This window comes from Diprion similis, chromosome 7, assembly GCF_021155765.1.
Source record: "Diprion similis isolate iyDipSimi1 chromosome 7, iyDipSimi1.1, whole genome shotgun sequence".
Classification (NCBI taxonomy): domain Eukaryota; kingdom Metazoa; phylum Arthropoda; class Insecta; order Hymenoptera; family Diprionidae; genus Diprion; species Diprion similis.
In genome coordinates, this window is record NC_060111.1 from 3778646 (window position 1) to 3798980 (window position 20335).

The 20335-nt window shown below is 36.5% G+C and overlaps 3 protein-coding genes across 54 annotated transcripts in view; 1 reads left to right on the forward strand and 2 right to left on the reverse strand.

Moving 5' to 3' along the window:
• LOC124408252 (calcium-activated potassium channel slowpoke) overlaps nucleotides 1-9408 on the reverse strand; it is a 115576-nt gene extending 106168 nt beyond the window's left edge. For 34 of the 50 annotated variants that reach the window (XM_046885044.1, XM_046885048.1, XM_046885070.1 and 31 more), the window contains exon 1: nucleotides 8696-9407. In XM_046885044.1, coding sequence (XP_046741000.1) covers nucleotides 8696-8998 — 303 coding nt within the window. In that variant the 5' untranslated portion in view covers nucleotides 8999-9407. Of the gene's footprint in view, nucleotides 1-8695 lie in introns of all 50 variants that reach the window. The other 16 variants (XM_046885072.1, XM_046885051.1, XM_046885074.1 and 13 more) reach the window with 3 other exon arrangements.
• A 1348-nt stretch (nucleotides 9409-10756) lies between these two features.
• LOC124408257 (set1/Ash2 histone methyltransferase complex subunit ASH2) lies at nucleotides 10757-14634 on the forward strand. The gene is made up of 11 exons (XM_046885082.1): nucleotides 10757-10827; nucleotides 11030-11188; nucleotides 11277-11455; nucleotides 11540-11712; nucleotides 11798-11972; nucleotides 12920-13128; nucleotides 13218-13395; nucleotides 13487-13631; nucleotides 13699-13834; nucleotides 13923-14174; nucleotides 14244-14634. The coding sequence occupies exons 1-11, from the start codon at nucleotides 10799-10801 to the stop codon at nucleotides 14346-14348; spliced, it is 1740 nt and encodes a 579-aa protein (XP_046741038.1). The 5' UTR covers nucleotides 10757-10798; the 3' UTR covers nucleotides 14349-14634.
• Nucleotides 14635-14931: 297 nt separating this feature from the next.
• Nucleotides 14932-16248, reverse strand: LOC124408000 (DNA-binding transcriptional regulator BolA). 3 transcript variants are annotated; one of them, XM_046884637.1, is made up of 5 exons: nucleotides 16173-16242; nucleotides 16014-16063; nucleotides 15667-15905; nucleotides 15300-15368; nucleotides 14932-15071 (listed from the first exon to the last, which is right to left on the reverse strand). In XM_046884637.1, exons 2-5 carry the CDS (start codon nucleotides 16051-16053, stop codon nucleotides 14991-14993), a joined length of 429 nt encoding a protein of 142 aa, XP_046740593.1. In that variant the 5' UTR covers nucleotides 16054-16063; nucleotides 16173-16242; the 3' UTR covers nucleotides 14932-14990. The 3 variants fall into 3 exon arrangements, with proteins under 3 accessions (XP_046740593.1, XP_046740596.1, XP_046740595.1); XM_046884640.1 differs by lacking the exon at nucleotides 16014-16063 and having other exon boundaries at nucleotides 16174-16248; XM_046884639.1 differs by lacking the exon at nucleotides 15300-15368 and having other exon boundaries at nucleotides 16173-16248.
• Nucleotides 16249-20335: the final 4087 nt, after the last annotated feature.

Sequence of the window (20335 nt, forward strand, 5' to 3'; positions counted from 1 at the left end):
AAAAACATACGACGCTCGAGATTTTGTTTCGTTTTACGTGTACGCTAAAAATTTGATTATATCCAACTTTTTAGCGATTCAGACGCCACTTGTGAGACTAATTTTTTACAACCTTCTCAGTTTTCCTAATTCTCACAAATTAAGTGTAACAAGATTGTTACGGACTTGATCACATTTTGCGCAAAGACGATTAAGCACGTAACATATGCAATGTAGAATGTACGAGGTTGTGTATGTATGGGTCATTCCACGTCAATTCGACCAGGGTCCGATCCTCTGCCGCTTATATTTGGCCCGCGATTTTTTTTTTTTTGTTTGTTGTATTTTCAATTCTAAAAAGTGTTCCAATTTTTTTTCCAGATATTACTAACCTTCTCGGATATTTTTGATAATTATAAAACTAATTGAATAAATCAAACCAAAATTGAAGTCCACAGTCAGAACGGTGATTTTTTCATCAATTTTTCAACTAATTGTTAAATTTTTTTCTAGTCATTTCGATTTCGTCCTACTTCACTAGATTAAAACTAAAATAGAAGGCGTTAATTGATCGCTAGCCTTGAAAAACACAATTTCATTTCATTTTGAAAAACGTCACTTCGAGTAATTGAAAAGAATAAAAAAAAAAAATTTCTCATAATTCAAGACATATTAATACTAATTTATTTTTTATTTTTTATAAATTGTGAGAAAACGAGCCTTGATTTAGTCTACACAAAGTAGTATTACCCGGATATTATATGGAAGAAATATGAGAAGAAAGAAAGGAGAAAAGCTACTGAATGATATGAAGAACTTTCCAAGAACTAATTTTCCTCGGAGTTTTCGTAACACATGTGCCATGTACAGCGTAATAGGTGTATATATATATATATATATATATATACATGTACTTTCGCTGCGGGAGTAAGACCGAAACCTCAGAGTTGAGTCACCGCAAACTGTTGGTGCTTTTACGCCTATATTTATGATTCCCAACCGCGGTCTGGCCGCAACGAAAAACGCGACAATTTGCCAGTTATTTTTATTTTTTTTTTCTCCCACTTCACGACGAAAACGCAGTTTAAATTTTGTTTTGGCGAAATTTTCCAGCGATCTAAAGCTAGTTCTTACCGTACTTTACTATTGTACAAAAATTATACAGGGTGGGCCAAGAAAAAAAAAAAAAAAAAAAAAAGGGACCGATTTGAAACGTGAGTAAAATCCAAACGTGTTTATCGGTTTTTTGAAAACCTTTTTTCCCTCAATGTAGACGAACGAATCTTTCGTTTTGAGTTTGAAAATCTGGAAATTCTTGATTCGTTCTTGAGACACACACCGTTGAAAAACAGGTTCAACAAGGTTCAACTTAATTTCGATCCTAAATTACGATTCAAGGACTAATAATTTACTTTGGTTCAATTAATTAGTAAGAAAAAAAAAAAGAAATTACAACCGGTCAACGCGTTCAGATTTTATATGCCTTTACAAATCTGTCCAGTTTTTGTTGGTTGGTTTTTTTTTCTTATTTAGTTTTTTTTTTTTTTTTGGGGGGGGGGGGGGCCTGCTGTACATAAATAATAATGTATTTACAGACCGCAGCTTGTTAAACGTATTAACAACCGCGAGGCGTATTATAGTATAAGCGGTTTATACAGGGATTTACGAACCTACGAGTATATACATAAATACCTACATATATATGAGGTATTCCACTCCAACTCGACCAGTGTTAAACCCCGACCATCACAAAATCATTTCATATTTTTTTCTAACATTCTAATCGGTAAAAAAAAAAAACCCGACCTGATTTTTTTTTTTTTTCATATTTTTTCTATCAAACCGTTTCATTTTTTATAAATATTTGAAGTCGATTTCGAATGCTAATTTTTGAAGATCTGAAAAACTTCGTCGAAAATCCAGCGAATGACACAAAACACTCCCCGTTAAGGAAAACGTGGGCTGAATTTTTTTTCTGTTGTTTTTTTTTTTTTTTGTTTTTCTTTTTATCACCTAACACTGAATTAAAAAAATTTTAAACCCAAAATTATTCTTACTAACTAGAGTGACGCAACATCGAATTGATGAAACCGAACGTATACAAGTAAATTGACCCTTTTTTGACGCTTACGATTTGATCCTGTGTTAATTTTGGGTTTAAAAATTTAAGAAATTTCGAATTACGTGATAAAAAAAATGAAAAAGAAAATAGAAAAAAAAAATCGGCCCACGTTTTTTACCGAGTAGAATGTTGAAAAAAAATTAAATGACTGAGATAATCGGGACCAGTTAACACTGGTCGAGTTGACGTAGAATACCCCATATGTAAGATATATAATTTTCATTTACTGATATTTTCTTTCTTTTCTTTACATAATAAGCGTGTAGCTTGCAGGGTCGCAGATTTATTATAATCTGTAGATTGTACGCTTGTAAGGCTCTGAAGTCTAGAGTCTAGACTCTGGAAGAATATCGCGTGCGTGTGTGTGTATGTGTGTGTGGGTGGATGTGTTACTGGTCGATATGCTAAACCGATTGTCCGTCGTTTCCATGTCAACGGTAAGGACCATAATTTTAATATATATATATATATACCTATACGTATGCATGATAATTTATTAAAATTTAACGAGTTCACGGAATGTGCGTGATCATAAAAACAATATATAGATACTATAGATATAAATGCGTATAAATATTATTTATCTTATGTTTATCTACGTTTATTTTATCTAGTGATTCATTTTTCCCACCATTATTATTATTATTATTATTATTATTATTATTATTATTGTTGTTGTTGTTGTTTCATTTCGTTTATCCTTTGGGTTTTTATATCGTTCCCAAGGCAGCCAAATCAACGATTATATCAGTTGCAAAATTCGCTGCACGAAAACGCTTCGTGTGATATCACGCGTTCGCGTAAAATGGATAAAGTGTCGAAACAACAATGGTATAGAGGAAAATGGAAGATAATTAACCGTGATAAGAAACTGTGTTTTCCATTCCATGCGATAGGCCGATTTTTTACCTTCGACGTTTTTGGTCAACTCAAAGATTGTTGTGACGATCTGAAAATTTACGAAACATTCGTTGAATTCGTAGCTTTAAGCAATACGAGTTCGAGGGCTTTATTATTCATAGTTTGAGAAAGATTTTAAAAATTTTTTATTGAAATTAATTAAACAAAATAGCAGTATGACGCGTAAAAGTAGGGAACGATATGCGCCATGCCGCCATTTTGTTATTAATTTCGATGAAAAAAATTCAAAAATTTTCTTCAAACTATAAATAATAAAAGAAAAAAATCAGCGTCACGAAGAAAAAAAAAAAAAAAAAAAATTCCGATCTAATGTCCTCTCTGTTATACCTGGAATTCCCCATATGTACCTCTATACATACATTGTACAAGACTACGTGTGTAGATAGGTAGGTACATACATACATCTACTATCCGTCACTGATGATGCATGGCAGGCGCAGGTTTTTAATTAGCTGGTACTTCTTCTTCGCCGCCCCGATGGCTTATATTACCGAGAGCTTTATATCACGTACGATAATAATTATTCTGCATCTACTTTATTTATGCTCCTTTATTTTTCCCGCCAAATGTTAGAATATCGTCGTGTCTCGTGTATTGAACGCTGTTTCATTGTCAGTGGCTTATTGTTATTCGTATTATACGAAGTTTTAAGGGGTCTACTCTACTAAGTTTTAACTGTAAATATGGATTCACGCTTTGTTAGGATTAATAAATATACTCTCGAAATGTGTACTAAAATTTTTCTTTATCGATTTCAATCATTTTTTATACACGGAAATCGTAGTTACAAATTAGTCTGTGAAAAAAGGTTGGTCCGAGATGGTTAATCTGGAAGCAAAAAATCGAACGGTTTTAGATTCAGCATGTTAATGGCCTTGGAATGAATCATATGATTTTTGATATTTGTAAGATTAAAAAATGGACGGCCATTTTTCGAAAAAGTTGAAAAAGACCGCATTTTTTGCCGGTTTTTGCAAGGAAACTATAGTTAAAATCAAATCTCAAAAAAGGTATGATTCATTCTAAGGCCATTAACATGCTGAATTTAAAACCGTTCGATTTTTTGGTTTCAGGTTAACCATCTACTAGAAATCATCAATAAGGTAATTCGAAAGTGTATTTATTAAGCCTAACAAAGTTTATATCAATACTTACAGTTAAAACTTATTAAAATTATTCTTGAGAAAACCTTTTTTTTACTTCCCCTTAAGACAGGGTTAAGATATGAAAAAGAAACATCTGTGAAACAATTTTTGGATTTTCGAGGATTTTCTTTTTAGTCAAAGAAAATTCACAACAAGTTTCAAATTTCTTTAGGACTCAGTTTTTGAGGTAAATCGATTTCTTTGGTGTTCCTCGTTCAAAACGATGACTTAAGATTACCAGAAAATTCTAAATAAAAATTATTTTCCACCAATTCAGAAAACAAAAAACAGATTTTTTTTTTTCCCCCAAACGCACAGTTTTGGAGTTATGGAAGCAGGTTCAAAAAAATTGAAAAAATTAGAAAATGCATGTTTGGAAAATTCATTTAGATCACTCCACCTATACATATTATTATAACGATTTATAAAATTTGCTAAAATACCCATATAATAACGCTTCTTAATCCCGATTATCGAAAATAGAATTTGTTTTTTAATTCTCTCCTTTTACATGTACGTGTACTTATATTTTCTCAAGACCTGAACTCAATCTCATGCAGGATAGTTCGGCAAAAATCGTCGCGAAAAAAGAAATAAGCGGCTCGTACCAGAACTATTAGCATTAGCATTAGTAGTAGTAGTAGTAGTAGTAGTAGTAGTAGTAGTAGTGGTGGTGGTGGTCAATATGCAAATCAACGGACAGCGAATATAACGATTGTACAACGCGTGATAAAGCGTCCCGAGCAATTAAGCCGGCAACATTCGATGACATCGACATTCAAACACTCAATTTGGGTCTGCAGCATGCTTAGCTGTGTCTATTAATTGTAGGCAGGTATAACGTATAACCCTTCGCACATGTACCGGGTGTGCGTTAAATCGAATCAGCTTGTAACACCGTGTCGAAACTATACTTATTGTTAACCAGCTAAACTCCCATCGAGAACAAATCGCCGATATATAGAAGATGACCGATGAATTCAGCTGTATTCGGGTAATCGAAGTATAAATTTCGGGTAAATCTAACAAAATTTTGTGTCAATAGAATGATGAATAAATAAATTTCGGGAATTTGCTTGACTAAATCATTTCGACAAACTAATTAAATCGAATTTGAAACAAATAAGAGGTCCTAGATTAAAGTGTATGGAGTCCATCTAAATCTATTTTGTTAGTTCAAGAATCCCTTTCTCTCCATACGTGAGTACCTAATGTTGAGCAGTTTTTATGACCAAAAGCACGAGAAATTGTGCACCTTGAGAGAAAAAACTTGAGAAAAAAAAACACACACACAACTAATCAGAAATTGAAAAATACCATTTTGGAAAGTTAGCTTGTTAGCTCAATTTTTACAAAGCATAGTTAAAATTTGAAAAAAACAATTTATAAAAAAGAACATTTTTCCCTATGATTCATCGTAATTCGTAACTTTTCTCGATAGACAAATTTTTCCTGACTATTTCCAGTCACAATAGCGTTAATTCAGTGCTAAAATTGTGTCTTTTTTGCCTTCTTCTTTCGTAATGAGACACGAAATGACCTGCAGCTGGACGGCGGTGGTTGCCGTTTAATTTTTCCAGAAGCAATTCTGTGCAACGTTAGGTATATAGTGATAATACTTTGTTATTTATAGGGTATATTAACGTCACGCCTGCGCTGCAGAGACACCTGTTCGACGTATAGATCAAATTCTCGATCGCAGTGCCCGAAAGCTCGCTTCTCCCTATCTCTCTGTCTCTTTCTTCTAAATCGTCAATTTCTTTGACTTTTGTCTATAATTATATATATATGTATACAGATTATTAATTTTTTTTTTTTTCTACATTTATTTCTCTCTCTCTCTCTCTCTCTCTCTTATATATATTTTATTACAACGCGTATAAATACACACGTATAGCTGGTATATACGATAATGTATCGTATTTATATCCAAACCTCGTGATGTAATATTAAGTCGTCGAGTTGGATGTATAGGGATGACGTGGTAATGGACGAGGACGGAATTATATCACTGAGCAGTGTAGCATCGTTTCTCTTTCTAAAAACGACACAACCGCTGTATATCTACGTAATAATATACATAATATAAAAAAATTTACCGAAGATGGATGCAAATTAAATATAATAATTCAATTTTTATTAACCCTCGCCGTTTTGTCGGAACAACAATTCTCTCCTATATACCCGCACGTAATGGTACTCATTACGAATCATAATCCATCATCATGAAGAGGAACATCGAGAGAAATGGTTGGCAAAGGTTGACGTTCGGTGATCGACTGTTTTATCATTTTTTTATATTTTAATTTCAATTCCAACGATACTTATAGTATCTTTACCGTAAATTTCGTATGAAAAATGTCCAAATTAATCTGATTCGATCCAAGATAAATAATGAAATATTGTAAAAAAAAACTTCGATTCATTCGTTTTTTCCAAAAATTCAATTTTACTCACTCAAATAAATACTTTTTTTCATCCCGCAATGTCGCCATATTTTTTTTTTTTTTCTTTTACCTTGAATATCCATAGCTTGAGAGTAAGTTAGTCAATACTAAGCTCAAAATATTAAAAATTCAATGAGTTAGGATTTTTTTTTCAACCAGAATAATCCATTTCCCGATATTTTCTCGTTTCATGAATTTTGTATAAATAAAATAAATAATTTGCCTTGAAACATTACACATTTAAAGACTATCCCAGAATATTTTCAAGTTATTCGCATAAATGCGCAATGATATTTGACGACACGGGGTCCCCAGCGACCCCGGTGTGACATCGGTGTTATACCCGGAACTTTTTACAGGATAAGAGTTACCCAGAATTTTTGTTTTTCCGTATATTCAGCATAGCATAAAGTATTTGTAACATTTAACGTCTTTCTTTTTTTTTTTTTTTTTTTTTTTTTCTTTTTTTTAACGTGACCTCCCCTTCCCCTCAACAACGTATCGCACAAGCAGCTTTTCTCGGATCGACCTGCGGGTAAAAGCGGCCATCGGGGGCTCGAACGGCGTCGACGTCGGCCTTCGCATTCGCAGCCCCCCCGACGACGTCTCGGACGGGGGTTAAAAGCGCCTAGTTTCGTACCGATGCGTCGACGTACGCAGTGCGTAGAAGAAGATGCCCGCCCGCCTGCCTGCCCATCGACAACGTGTCTGCAGACTACGTGGGGTGAAACTGGGTCACCCGCAAGCCCGCGCCGTTTCCCCTCCCTCTCCCTCTCCTCCTCACCCTTCTACTCCTACTCCTACTCCTACTCCTACTCCTACTCCTACTCCTACTCCTACTCTACTTCTACTCCTCATCCTCGTCATCGGCGACCTCCCCCCACGAAATAAGTCCGAGCAACTCGAACAGCCGACGACGACAATGTGGAAGGACAATTTTGTGCCTCGTTGGAAGCCCAAGGACGATCCGTTATCGGATAATGTATATCTATATATGTATACGTGCCGTGCACACTCCGGAGCTTTCGCAACCAACCGATGACACCGACGACACTGACTTGAACGACCCAGAATATCCCGAGATATCGTCTCGTCACGGATGAATATCTTCTGCTCGCGAAATTTAGGTACGTCATTTTACAACGTGAGCCAAGCCTGACGTTTCCGCTGACTCTGATCGTTTTTAATCGACTCGATATACCAACCATAGGATTTACTGTATATATAAATAAATTATTATATATATATATAGATAAATATTAATATTTTTCAACAGCTGGGGTATCCTCTGAAAATAAAATCGTCGTTGATTTAGAACAAATCGTATATCGGGCAGGATTTCTCTACCCTTGAAGATATTCCTTCTGCAGTTATCGGACTCGCAAAAACTGGCTTCGTTCGTTTCCAGCCACAATAAGCTTATACACCAATCCATAACAATCGGAGTCACGCAGCTCTGTTTACCGATTGTGATGTAAACGATCATTGAGAACGAACGTGTAACGCAGAGAACTATAGAGTATATATACTATATATACAGTGCGGTTGATTTTGTTACGATTATACATATATATATATATATATATATACATACAATATACAATATACGGCATGAAATCGATGAGCCCTCGCGTGTCTGACACATGGGAATGGAAGAAAAGATTATAAAATCACACTCGCGCACCCGCACACACAGGGGTAACAACGATAAAGGCGGAGAAGTTTGACAGTAGAATCAATGGTCATAGGGGGGGAGAGTGGGAGGGAGGAGAATCGAAACGCGCACGTGAACGAAGAGGGAAGGTTGACATGATTCTGGAATCGTGCTGGACGAGCCAAAGCTCTTGGGTACCTAAAAAAGTGGATCATGGGGTACGTGGCACGGTGAGTCTGTTAAAAATCCGTAAGAAATTCAAGGACATTATCAGGTTATCAAAAACCATTTGAAAGAAAATATTTCCAGGAGAGAAGAAAAATTCAAGGATATAGTTTCCAGGATTTTTTAAGTATAAGCAAAGGTGAAGGAGGTTTGCATGCAGGGCTGTTGTCCTGCATTTTTCAAGGATCATGGCTATACTCACGAGAATGCGTCCCGTCGTCGTCTGTCCGGATATCAGTTCGCCGGCCCAGTCCTTCGCCTCGGTCATGAAGGTGCCCTCGAACTCCTTCCCCTGGCGGGCGGCCTTCTGCTCCTTCTGCTTGGGGTCATTTGGAGCGAATTCTGGCTCCTTTCGACAGCAGAGGAAAGCGAAGGCCCGCCAGAGTAAGACGATGAGGAGCCCCGCCAGGAAGGTGAATATGCTTGATAGTAAGAAGCACCACCATTTCCGTACCTTGAGGCACTCGTCTACCGGAGGCGACTCCGTGGCCGCGTCGCACGTCATACCGGCAGAACTCTGCCTCCTGGCGACACATTCACCGGCACTGACAAGCCAACGAATTCAGTACGCAGCATTTGATGCGCTTCATTATACCCGTACGGAATTCTTTCTCGTTTGCTTTTATCTCTTCTACCGAGATTCAAATATGATTCCGGACCGAGATTAATCCGGCCTATCGGCTTTTCCTTTTCCTTTTTCTTCTTTTTCTTCTTTTTCTTTATCTCTTTGTTCTTCGACCTTATATTAGTTCTCGCGACTTTTAAATTCCGTGCAGCTTATTCTTTATTCTTATAAAATCCAGGCGAGAAAACACCAGGATCAAAACTGCTTTCTTTTCTTATTTTTTCTCGCAAGTTTCTCTTTCCCTCTATACGTGTTTCTCTGTTGTGTTGTGGTTTTTCTTCTTTCTTCTTCTTCTTCTTCTTCTTCTTCTCGTCGTGCTTTTCTTTTCTTTTCCTTTCTAAAATTCTTTCTTCTTTTGTTTTAGGGTTTATTCGTTTGTTTCTTTCATCCGCACGGTTATAATCACAACGATCGTCTCTATATTATTATTCTTCGTCCACTAACACACTACGGGGGGAAAAAGGGGGGGAGGGTCACAGAATTCCCGCTAACCTTGCAGCCTTCTTAGCACCGCAACGGCCACCGACGACCAAATGTCTCACGACCGAAAACCATACCGCTCCGCAGCAATCAATACGCAACAATGGACTGGGACCAATAAGCAGGGAGCTTTTCCTGACGCAAATGCTCTCGCCCCTTACCGCCCCCACAGTTTTCACGTCGACCGTCGCGGCGCCAGCTCTCGCGGCGTCGTTTCACGTTTCTCGCGACGTTATATACCTATCCGCTCTTGGCGCAGGCGTCCCCGTCATCCGTATGCACGTATACACCTGCTTACCTTGATTCAAGCTGTCGCCAAAGCTTACGAATCCACCTCCCCCCCCCTCCTCGTATCTTCTTGTTATAAGATTTCTTTGCCGGTAGACGAACAATCGAACTAACAACTAACGATACCGATTTTTACACTCGTTTCTGCTACTTGCTATAATTGCGTTACTCTGTTACAGCTACGAAACGAAAATGGAACGTTTTTAAGCAAATTACACATGCAAATCTTGATTTTCACACGGATATACCGATGATATTTACGAAATCAGTCTCGGTTTATGTGTCGGTGATATAAGAACGTTACGGTCAAATCGCGGTCGTCATTTGTTTGTTTACCGTTGAAAAAAAAAAAAAAAAAAAAAAAAAAAACACTCACACATATAACGCGTGAAAACAAATCTCCGTGTGACTCTGAGCTGTTTATTTAACGATCGCTTACCAAGGCCAGTCCTACGGTTCGACACGATTAATACAGATCACTAAAGTGTCCGGTAATTTGCACTAATTTAGGACCGAGGTTGCGACTCGAGCGCATTCGAATTCGAACTCTTCGACGTCCCAGAATTCTCTGAGTACCGTGAAGGTAGCGCTGGACCAGCGACGCTTGCGCGAGGTAACGAGAACTGGTGCTGCGCTATCTGACCAGGTTTTTTGGAACTAATTATCGATTGAGCATGTCGGTAACATATTTAGTGAGGTAGTCTCGTACATCCGTGATGTTGTTTTCTCTCGATAAATAGAGTGAGTATAAATCGGTTACCGACATTCGTTTGCGATCTAATGTTAGTTCGAAAAACTCGTTTCGTATCAGCGAGCGTTACTAACTAAATCAAGTACATACATTAACAACGCGACGTAGGTTCACTCAACTCTGTTCTACACCGGTTTTGCTACCAGCCGTGTTGTTTACAGATGGCCATGTTCGACCAAAAAATTGAAGGGTAGGCACAACGTTCGATGAAACTAATGTATCGTGTATAACTAGCTTTCAATCTAATTTGGGAATTTATAGTTTGAAGAAAAGAAGAGAGAAGGTCGTTTTTTTAAATCGAGTTAACTTTTTTGTAAATTATTTTTAGGCTATGTTGTGCATCGTTTAGTATCACCGCTAATGATTTTTCCCTTTCACCGTTTATAACGCAGAATTACAGAGAGGCTGGAAACCGGGGTCGGCAATTTTTTGGATGATAAATCGAAAGTGAAAACCGAAGAAAAGCCAAAGACAAAAGCAGCGAAGCCTGACGACTCGGTCGATAAATTGGGCAACAAAGGGAACAGCGCAGACAGTGGGAATTGCTATTGGTACTCTCTATGCTTCTTCGTCACTCCGATGTTCTCGCCAATTTTTTTTTCCGCTTCAACTTTCCCTCTAATTCTCTGTTGGTCGCAGCGGTAAGGAGCGCAATCTCAATATCGTCGAACTGCTCTGCGCGAGCTGCTCGAGATGGTATCACGAATCCTGCATCAGCTATCAGCTGGGAAAGCTTGTTCCGTTCATGATGAATTACGTCTTCATGTGCAAGAATTGTTCACCAACAGGGCTGGAAAGCTTCAAAAAAAATCAAGCACGTAAGTTTTCCAGTTGGTGTAACGGAATTCGATTGATTAGACTTAAACAAACGTAAACCGAGCGACGTTTCACATTGTTTACAGCATTTCCCCAAATGTGCGCCACTGCCATCGCAAATCTCTTGCAAATGAGCATAAAGGACAGAGAGCACAGGGTCGCATTCCACAAGGATAAGGACATCATCCCTTTCATAGAGTGCCATTGGGAAAGCATGACAACGATGCCTCGGAGAGTGACGCAGTCCTGGCATGCCACCGTGAGTTCAAGTCATGATTGGTAGAGTAGCAAAAGGAGGCTGCGACACTCTGTTTTGGTGGAAAATGCGAACTGGTTACTTTCAGATTCAGCGTGCTTTGCTAAAGGATGTTGGGAGCCTCTTTACCGTCGACGAAAACAACACCGACGGCCAGATGTTTGGATTACTAGTTCCAGATCTGACACTAATAAAGCCTAATTACGAAGCAATGATCAAAGGCGGCCACCTCAAAGTGACAGAAATGGGAATACAGCATGTCGGTAAGCGAATTTCAAGTTACTATGGCAATACAAACAAGCATCTAAAAGGCACTAAATGAATTTGGCCTTGAGAGATATTCGTTTGTTCACTCTACGCAGTAGTCACGGCAGCTTGGATGAATCAACAATCTGTAACTCCAAGAATTGCTATTTATTTTTGTGTCTCCAAGTCACTGGCCTGCTTCAGATTTTTAAAATGAAAGGTAACTACTTCAAAAGCTGCATACGAATTATTGACTCTTTTTCATTTTCATAGTATTACCTTTTTTTGCGAGGTAGAAAATAGGAACAGAAAAAGAGAGAGGAGAGAAGATTAAATTCTAAAGACTCACACGACGCTAAGATTCCACTAATTAGCCAGTCGTTAAATCGTTAGCTACAGCACGTTTGAAAAATTTTCACACTATCTCTACCTGATAGGGATTGAAACAAATACGGCCGCCTATGGTATCCGACGCAATGTATAGTTGTGTCTCCTTATCTTATCGCTGAAATAAATATCTCCACATCATCATATCATGCTTATCTTGATCGATAAAAATGTTAAAGACAGGTGTGTTGGTTTAGCCAATTTTCAATTATACTCATGTATTTATGCAGCTTTCATTGACATCCGTTTGTCCAAAACCTTCACAAAAGTTGCATAATATCCCATTGAACTTTTTTGATACAAGTTAAATCTGTCAAGTGTCATGAAATCTGGATGAAACTTCGTGAAAACTATAAATCAGCAAAGTCTGGTATTTGTATTATTTTGAAGCGATTATCACCTTGGCAATTGCGAACCACAAATGATCAAAAACATTCCACACAAGAGACCCTCATACTCTGTTGTAGAAATTTGATATAAAAATTTGTAACACTATATTGGTGCAGGTAATGTGAATATGCAATTGTTCTTAACCGACCGTTGGTACCAGTATAATTATTCCTTGCACTATCTACAGTGCCGTTGAGCGGAGGACTGCGAGGCCGCAATGCGAAACGTAAATTTCCTGGAGAAGGGGCAGGTACTGGGCCAGGAAAAAAGGGACGTGGATCAGACATGACTACCCCCAAATTACCTGCGCACGGTTACCCCCTTGAACACCCTTTCAACAAAGATGGGTACAGATATATTTTGGCAGAACCAGATCCTCATGCACCATTTAGACAGGTAAATCTGCTCAGTTTCTTTTCGCCACTGCATGTAACACACAATGTCTGCAGTTATTTCAATCACTAAGCACCTCTCGCCTCAAATAGGAATTTGACGAAAGCAGCGACTGGGCAGGAAAACCAATTCCTGGCTGGCTATACCGAGCCCTGAGTCCAAGTACTGTCTTGTTTGCACTACACGACAGAGCACCGCAGCTCAGAGTTTCCGAAGATCGTCTTGCCGTGACTGGCGAGAAGGGATATTGCATGGTTCGTGCAACGCATTGTAAGTCGATATGAAAATATTACAAATTCTAACTGTATATGATCACTTTTGACGTTTTTCTCAAATTTTTCGTCGGCATTGTGATAATCAGGTGTCAGTAGAGGCACCTGGTACTGGGAAGCCACTATCGAAGAAATGCCGGAGGGATCTGCCACGAGGATTGGATGGGGACAAGAATATGCTAATCTTCAGGCACCGCTTGGATACGATAAATTTGGATACTCATGGAGATCTAGGTACACTTGAATCGCAAATGTTGTAACGAAATTCTAAGTTTGAGATTTTTGTTTTGAATTTGTGCAGGAAAGGGACGAGATTCCATGAAAGCAGAGGCAAACACTACAGTCCAGCTTACGGCGAGGGTGACACGCTAGGGTTCCTCATCACTTTACCAGATTCACCGCATGTGACACACATTCCAAACACTTATAAGGACCGGGTAAGAAGACTATTTCGTATAGATCTTGTTTCGGTCTTTAAAAACGAACCCACAGCAGCTCAACTTTTGCTTTTTTATACCGCCACAGCCTCTGGTTAAATTCAAAAGCCACTTGTACTATGAGGAGAAAGATCAGGTACCCGAAGCTCTGAAGGCTTTGAAATCTTTACCAGGTAGTAAGATAGTATTCTACAAAAACGGAGTATCACAGGGCGAAGCTTTCTTCGATATTAATGCCGGAGCCTACTTTCCTACCGTGTCAATACACAAAAGTGCTACCGTCTCCGTCAACTTTGGGCCAAACTTCAAGAACTCACCTACCGACGTATCGTTCAGAGGGGTAAGCAACGCAGTTCTAAATTCACCGTTTTTTGCTAGCTTAACTTACTTTCAATTTGTTCGATTGCAGATGAACGACAAGGCGGAGGAAGCCATCGCCGAACAATCAATGGCAGACATGCTTTACCTTGCCGAAAACGAGGGGAAGTTACGACTGGATACCTTCTCAATGTGACATTAATGGTATCTTTTTATTTTTCCCAGTCTCGTTGCGTTACTTTATTGAGCATTGACCGCGTCGTGTTAAGACGAAAATGCTACCGTTACTACGTTACGAATTGTGTTATATGAATCCAAATGCGACGAAGTATCTGTCCAGTTTGAGGATTATTATAACAGGGTCGAAAAGACATTATTGATCACCGTTATTCAACAAGATTTGCGATAATATTGACCATTGAAAAAGGCGATAAGTGAAACTCAGGCGATTGTTTTAAATAAAAAAAAAGCATGCATTTCAATAGCGTTTCTTTACTCAAGTCACCAATTAGACGTGGTTGACTTCAAACGAGATTGAAACTTGCAACGTGATCGTAACTAAACATTGGGAAAAAAATCACTATTTTCTCGTTTCTACAATGACTTTGAAGGAACGAAGATTTCAAAATATGACTTATGTTTTGATTTATTACGATATATTGAATTTTAAATAATTCGAAAATCGCGAAATAACAGTTTTTCCTCAACAGTTACGATAACGTTACTAACTTCAACATGGCAATTGCAACCTAAAGAAGGTGAATATCGTTTGGATTAGAAAGAATCCTAGCGTTTAATAATCACTCAATATTTACAAATTAGATTTAGAATCTGCGATTTATTTCCCAAAACCTCCGCGACAGGCGGGGCTGGGCTCGACTAGTTTCGAGCTCTCTTGCCATTGTTCCGGAGTCTTTGCCTACGAAAGAAACAATAATTAGTTCAAATTTTGGCGCGTTCATCTGTTCCCCTTTATTTCTATGCGGTTGCCATGCGAGGACAAAGACGCGCCCTGATTGGACGAGGCTAGTAAAAGAAGAGAGGCCGCGACAAATGACGATCGTCAATCGCGTTGCGTTCTCGCGTTTGTATTTCGGCAGTGTGAAAAGTGGATTTATAGCATTTTAAACGACGAAAAAATCCTCACCACGATGGACAGTGCGTGGACAGAAGTCTGAAGTTCGTTCCGAAGTAATTCGTTGACCATTCGATGCCGCTGCAAGGCAAATAACATGAAAAAATTAACAGTTCGTTTCGTGTCGCCGGGTAAGCGACGTGAATTTGTCTGTAGTTGAAAATCTACTTTTCGTTGAAAATTTCTTTCGATAACCGTCATTTTCTTATTTTCAACAAGATAGTTACGTTGTAAAATATCTTTCATAGACAGTTTATGAAATTTTTCAAACTGAAAGAAGAATCAAAACCGTTCGAAAAATCGACCTTCGATTGTTCGTGCAGTTTTTCCATCCCTCCGTTAGTGTCAAACTTCACTCATCACGTACATACATACGCACCTTGATCAGAGGCTGGCCTGCGAACTTTTCGGAGACAACAACGACTTTGAAGTGCGTTTCAGATCCCTTGGGTACGTTATGCATATAAGATTCATTAATCACTTGAATAAAATTCGGTTTCAATCCATCCTCGAGTTTCGCCCTTATCGACGATTCTACAGGTTTGTTATTATCAACGTTTGCTTTACCGACGAGACTGCTCATTTTTCCCCTGAGATGTCCGGAGGCGCATAAATAACCTGAAAATTTTACCGTATCGTTTAATATGAACATACAAAAGCAAAAAACAAAATATAAAAATCAGCAACCAGTTAAAAAGGATGACAATCTCTACAACGACTACTTACTCTCTTTCTCGATCGAAAATATTATTAATTGTTTGAACATCGGTTGTTAATTACTATTTATTGCCGCAAGTTCCAAATTATTTATACGTCTAAACAATTTTCCCAATATCACGTGGAAGCGTCAGACATCGATCGGTGACCACTTTCGATAAGAAATTACCTTTCACGATATTATCACGCAGCGATAGGTTTGATTAACCTCTCCAGGCGATGGTTGACAATCAAAAATTATATCCCATCGAGGATTCGAGGGTTCCAAGTATCCTCGAGCCGTTGACGATGGCGCCAAATACAAAACCAGTAGCTAACGTCGCCTAGCGGCGTATTGGCGAACTATTCTTTACACACATCGGGTGTAATAATGTCCCAAGTTTTGCTAGGGAGGCTGATTATTATAGATATTGAATATATTTGTGGGTACAAAGGTACACGAGTTGCATAGAGCAAGGCGTTCAGCTATGTTGAAAATGTTAGCCGGTATTAATTTGTAAGAATAGGAAAAAATTTTATTCTCCCAATAAAAACCGCTCGATAATCATTGCAGAAATTTCAGAGATATTTAGGGGAGCGTAGAATTACATTCAGCTTATGTTTAGACTTGAAAAAAAGAAAGCTACTGTAGATTGTCTCTTTTCGTTGGGTATTTGGACCGAAGTTTACGGTAGAAGACGAAAAAAAGTCGATTACAAAAATTCATACTTCTACAACTTAGTATTTGAGGATACAAAATGCGAAAATAAGAAAATTTCTTACTTTACCGAATCACCAATTCACCTTAAATCAATGATTGTTGATGCAGACTGAAATGATAAAAGCTGCGTAATTTAACAAGAGAAAAGGGAGGAAGCAAAATGGAAAAGAGGGTAGAAATGGGTTGTAAACGTATTAAATGATGTGATGCATTGTTATATATATGTATATATATATAGAATAATACTCTTTATTGTTTTGATAGTTCTTGTTGTCCATATTGTTTGTTTTTTTTTTTTTTTTTTTTTTTGTTTGTTTGTTTTCTCTGTCATCTATTTATTCATTCATTCATTCATTCATTCATTTTCACTTCTTTTCCCTTTCTCTCCATTTTTCTACTTTATCCTTTCATTCGTCTTTGCTCCACCTCCCGGTTATTTTGGTTAAGCGGCATATTCTAAAACCGTGACGTGAATCTCTTACACCGCGATATATGCACATATAGAATTTTATACATATATATATATATATATATCATGTATAAATTATACATATGCCTATCGAACAAAAACGCCAACCGTCTGCAGGATATGGTATGTTATAAACAATATGTTATACGTGTGTATGTACATATACAATATATATCACATATCATTATTTACCTTGTGAAATATTCTTCGACTAGAGTTATGACTTCGTAACGACATATTTCGCGTGCTTGCAGAAAAAGTGAAAAAAAAAAAAACAATTCAAATAAAATCATCATGATTATCGTTATATCATAACCGTATCGTAATACTTATCTTAAAAAATTTCTATCCTTTTTCCTGCAATGCACTAGCGTTAAATACAATATATATGTATATCAGACATCGTTTTCAAAACGTTGTTATTCCCAATTCAGTGAAAAAAAAAAAAAAACAACGTATTCAAAATCCATGCAGTTTCATAAAACTGTTGTTAATAACTCGCGTTCATTGAAGAGAGATTTCACGTCACTGTTTCCGATAACTCTTTTTTTATATATTCATTTTTTCCTCATACTTTATTTTATTTTATTTATTTTTTTTTTTTTTTCTTTTATTTTGTTCATCTGGATTTTCTGGAAAAAATCACGCGTCGTCCATGAAATAATCGGAACGAAAAAATTTCACTCGTCGTTACACGTCTATTATGTACACACATACATAAAAGTGAAAATTTTACGTAGGCAGAAAAGAAAAAAGAAAATTCTTCCGCTATCGAATTATCACATACTATTCAATGCACGTAATTTTAATAATTATTTTTTAATTGTTTCGTTTTTGCAAAAGGTGTAAAAGAATAAATAAACAAAATAATAAACATTGATCAGAGAGACGTAAGATATTTTCTTTTCAATTTTCTTTTTATTGTTTATCATATATATATATATATATATGATATATATATTTCTTTTCATATATATATATTTCATATAATATTACTCAATGCACGAAGCGTGACTCCGGAATTATATAATATTGTAACTTTTGTCATTCTGTAAACCATCGTCGTCTGTTCTAATATTTACAATGTACAGTGGTTGTTTTTTTTTTTTTCTTATCTTATATTTTTAATTTTTTTTTAATTTTTTTTTTTTTCTCGGTTTTTCAGTATTTTTCATTACTCATATTCTTTCTGCCCTAAATTTTGGCAACAGCCGGACTCGCTAGCTTGCACCGTACATATATATATATATATATATATATATATATATATATATATATATATATATATATATATATAAGTATGTATGTATGTATGTATAGAGAACCGTATGTACAGAGAACCGCGTGAAAGATACTGCGTCTAAGTATGTATAATAATCTATCTAAGTGTGTGTGTGTGTGTGTAGCGAGTGTGTGCGTCGTAACGTGTTTTGTAGAGGAGAAATCGAGGTAAAAGTCCTTTTTTTCAATGAAAACAAAATGGCGACGGCGGCGGGGAAAAGTATTATATCGATTGGTTTGATATCGTGAAAAAAAAAAAAAAAAATGATAAAAAAAAAGATAAAATTTGCAAACTATAATACAACGTAGACACAAAAATTATGTACTTTATAAAGTGATTTATACGTACGCGATTTAGGCCGGTATTATACGTCTGTCTGTGTGTATGTATATATATATATATATATATATATATGAAATATATAATACAATATAAGAGCTACGGTTGAATGCAGAAAACGGACAAATTTTTATCAGACACAATATAACGTAGGAACATAATCGAACTGTAGTGAAACCCTACTCTCAGGAGCTTTCTCAAACCGTGCCGTTGTTATTTCATTTTCATTTTAATTTATTCATTTTGTTTCCTCATTTTCTTTTCACAAAAGAATGAATCTATAATGTTTTTTTCCAGCCGATTATCATCCCCGTATGTATGTAATGGAGAGATCTTCTCACACCATCGTTAAATCTGTACTTATCATTGTACCGAATCAAGATAACGTTATTTGGTGATGGTGGGTGAAAAAATTTCAACTAAATAACTAACGAATTAATTAAATGCGTCGACGTTGCACGTTTTTTTTCCCTCCTCTCGTCTACTTTGCCTATTTAATGTGTACCCGCGGTATCGTTATCATTATCACTATTATTATTATTAATAGGTACGGAAGAGAATTTTATGTAATGAATTATTCGCAGTTCGGTGTATATGTATTTCAAAAACACGGTGAAATTATTAAAATTATCTCGTTTATTATTATTATTATTATTATTATAACTATTATTACACTACTATTACTACTACTGATATTACTATTACTATTATTATTATTATTATTATTATTATTATTATCAACATCATCGTCATCATCTTCATCGCCATAATCATCGTCATCGTCATCATCATAATCATCATTATTATTCCATATCAAAAATTTGTCGCGACGTCATTACTACGTTGGTATATATATATATATATATAACAGGTATAATAATGGGTTTGCATGATACCATCAAGGGGTTGCTGTCTAACGCTCTATGATAATGTACATATGTAATCGTGTGTGTGTGTGTGTGTGTGATTCTTTTTCTCTTGTACATGCATGCATTTGTATGTACGATGAGCTCTTATATATACATATATATATACACATACATCGGGTGTAAAAGAAACGAACCCATAGCTGCCGTTTTATCACTTACCATGGTAAATGTGTGCATATTTTATACATATATATATATATATGTATGTATGTATGCATATATGTATATGTTATTCTAGATATAATATGTAATATATATGTGTATACATAAATGTGTATATATCCATAGATATATACATACATATACATATTTGTAATGTCTTATATTTATATTTCATTTTATGCCTACTTTCATCATTACTTAAATACTTTTTTTCCATACTATTTATATTATGTACAAGGTTGTTGTTGTTGTTGTTGTTTTTTTGTTTTTTTCCACTTCTCTATTGGTTAGTTAGATTTTGCTTCATTCGTTTTTCGGTTCGATTATTAGTTTTTCCGCGTACTCTGTATGCGTTCAACAGTTTACAAAAAAAATTTTTAAATTCTCCCGCGTACGCGTTTTTATTTCAGTTATTTCTTTATCCTTATTTATCCTCAATCGGGCAACGAA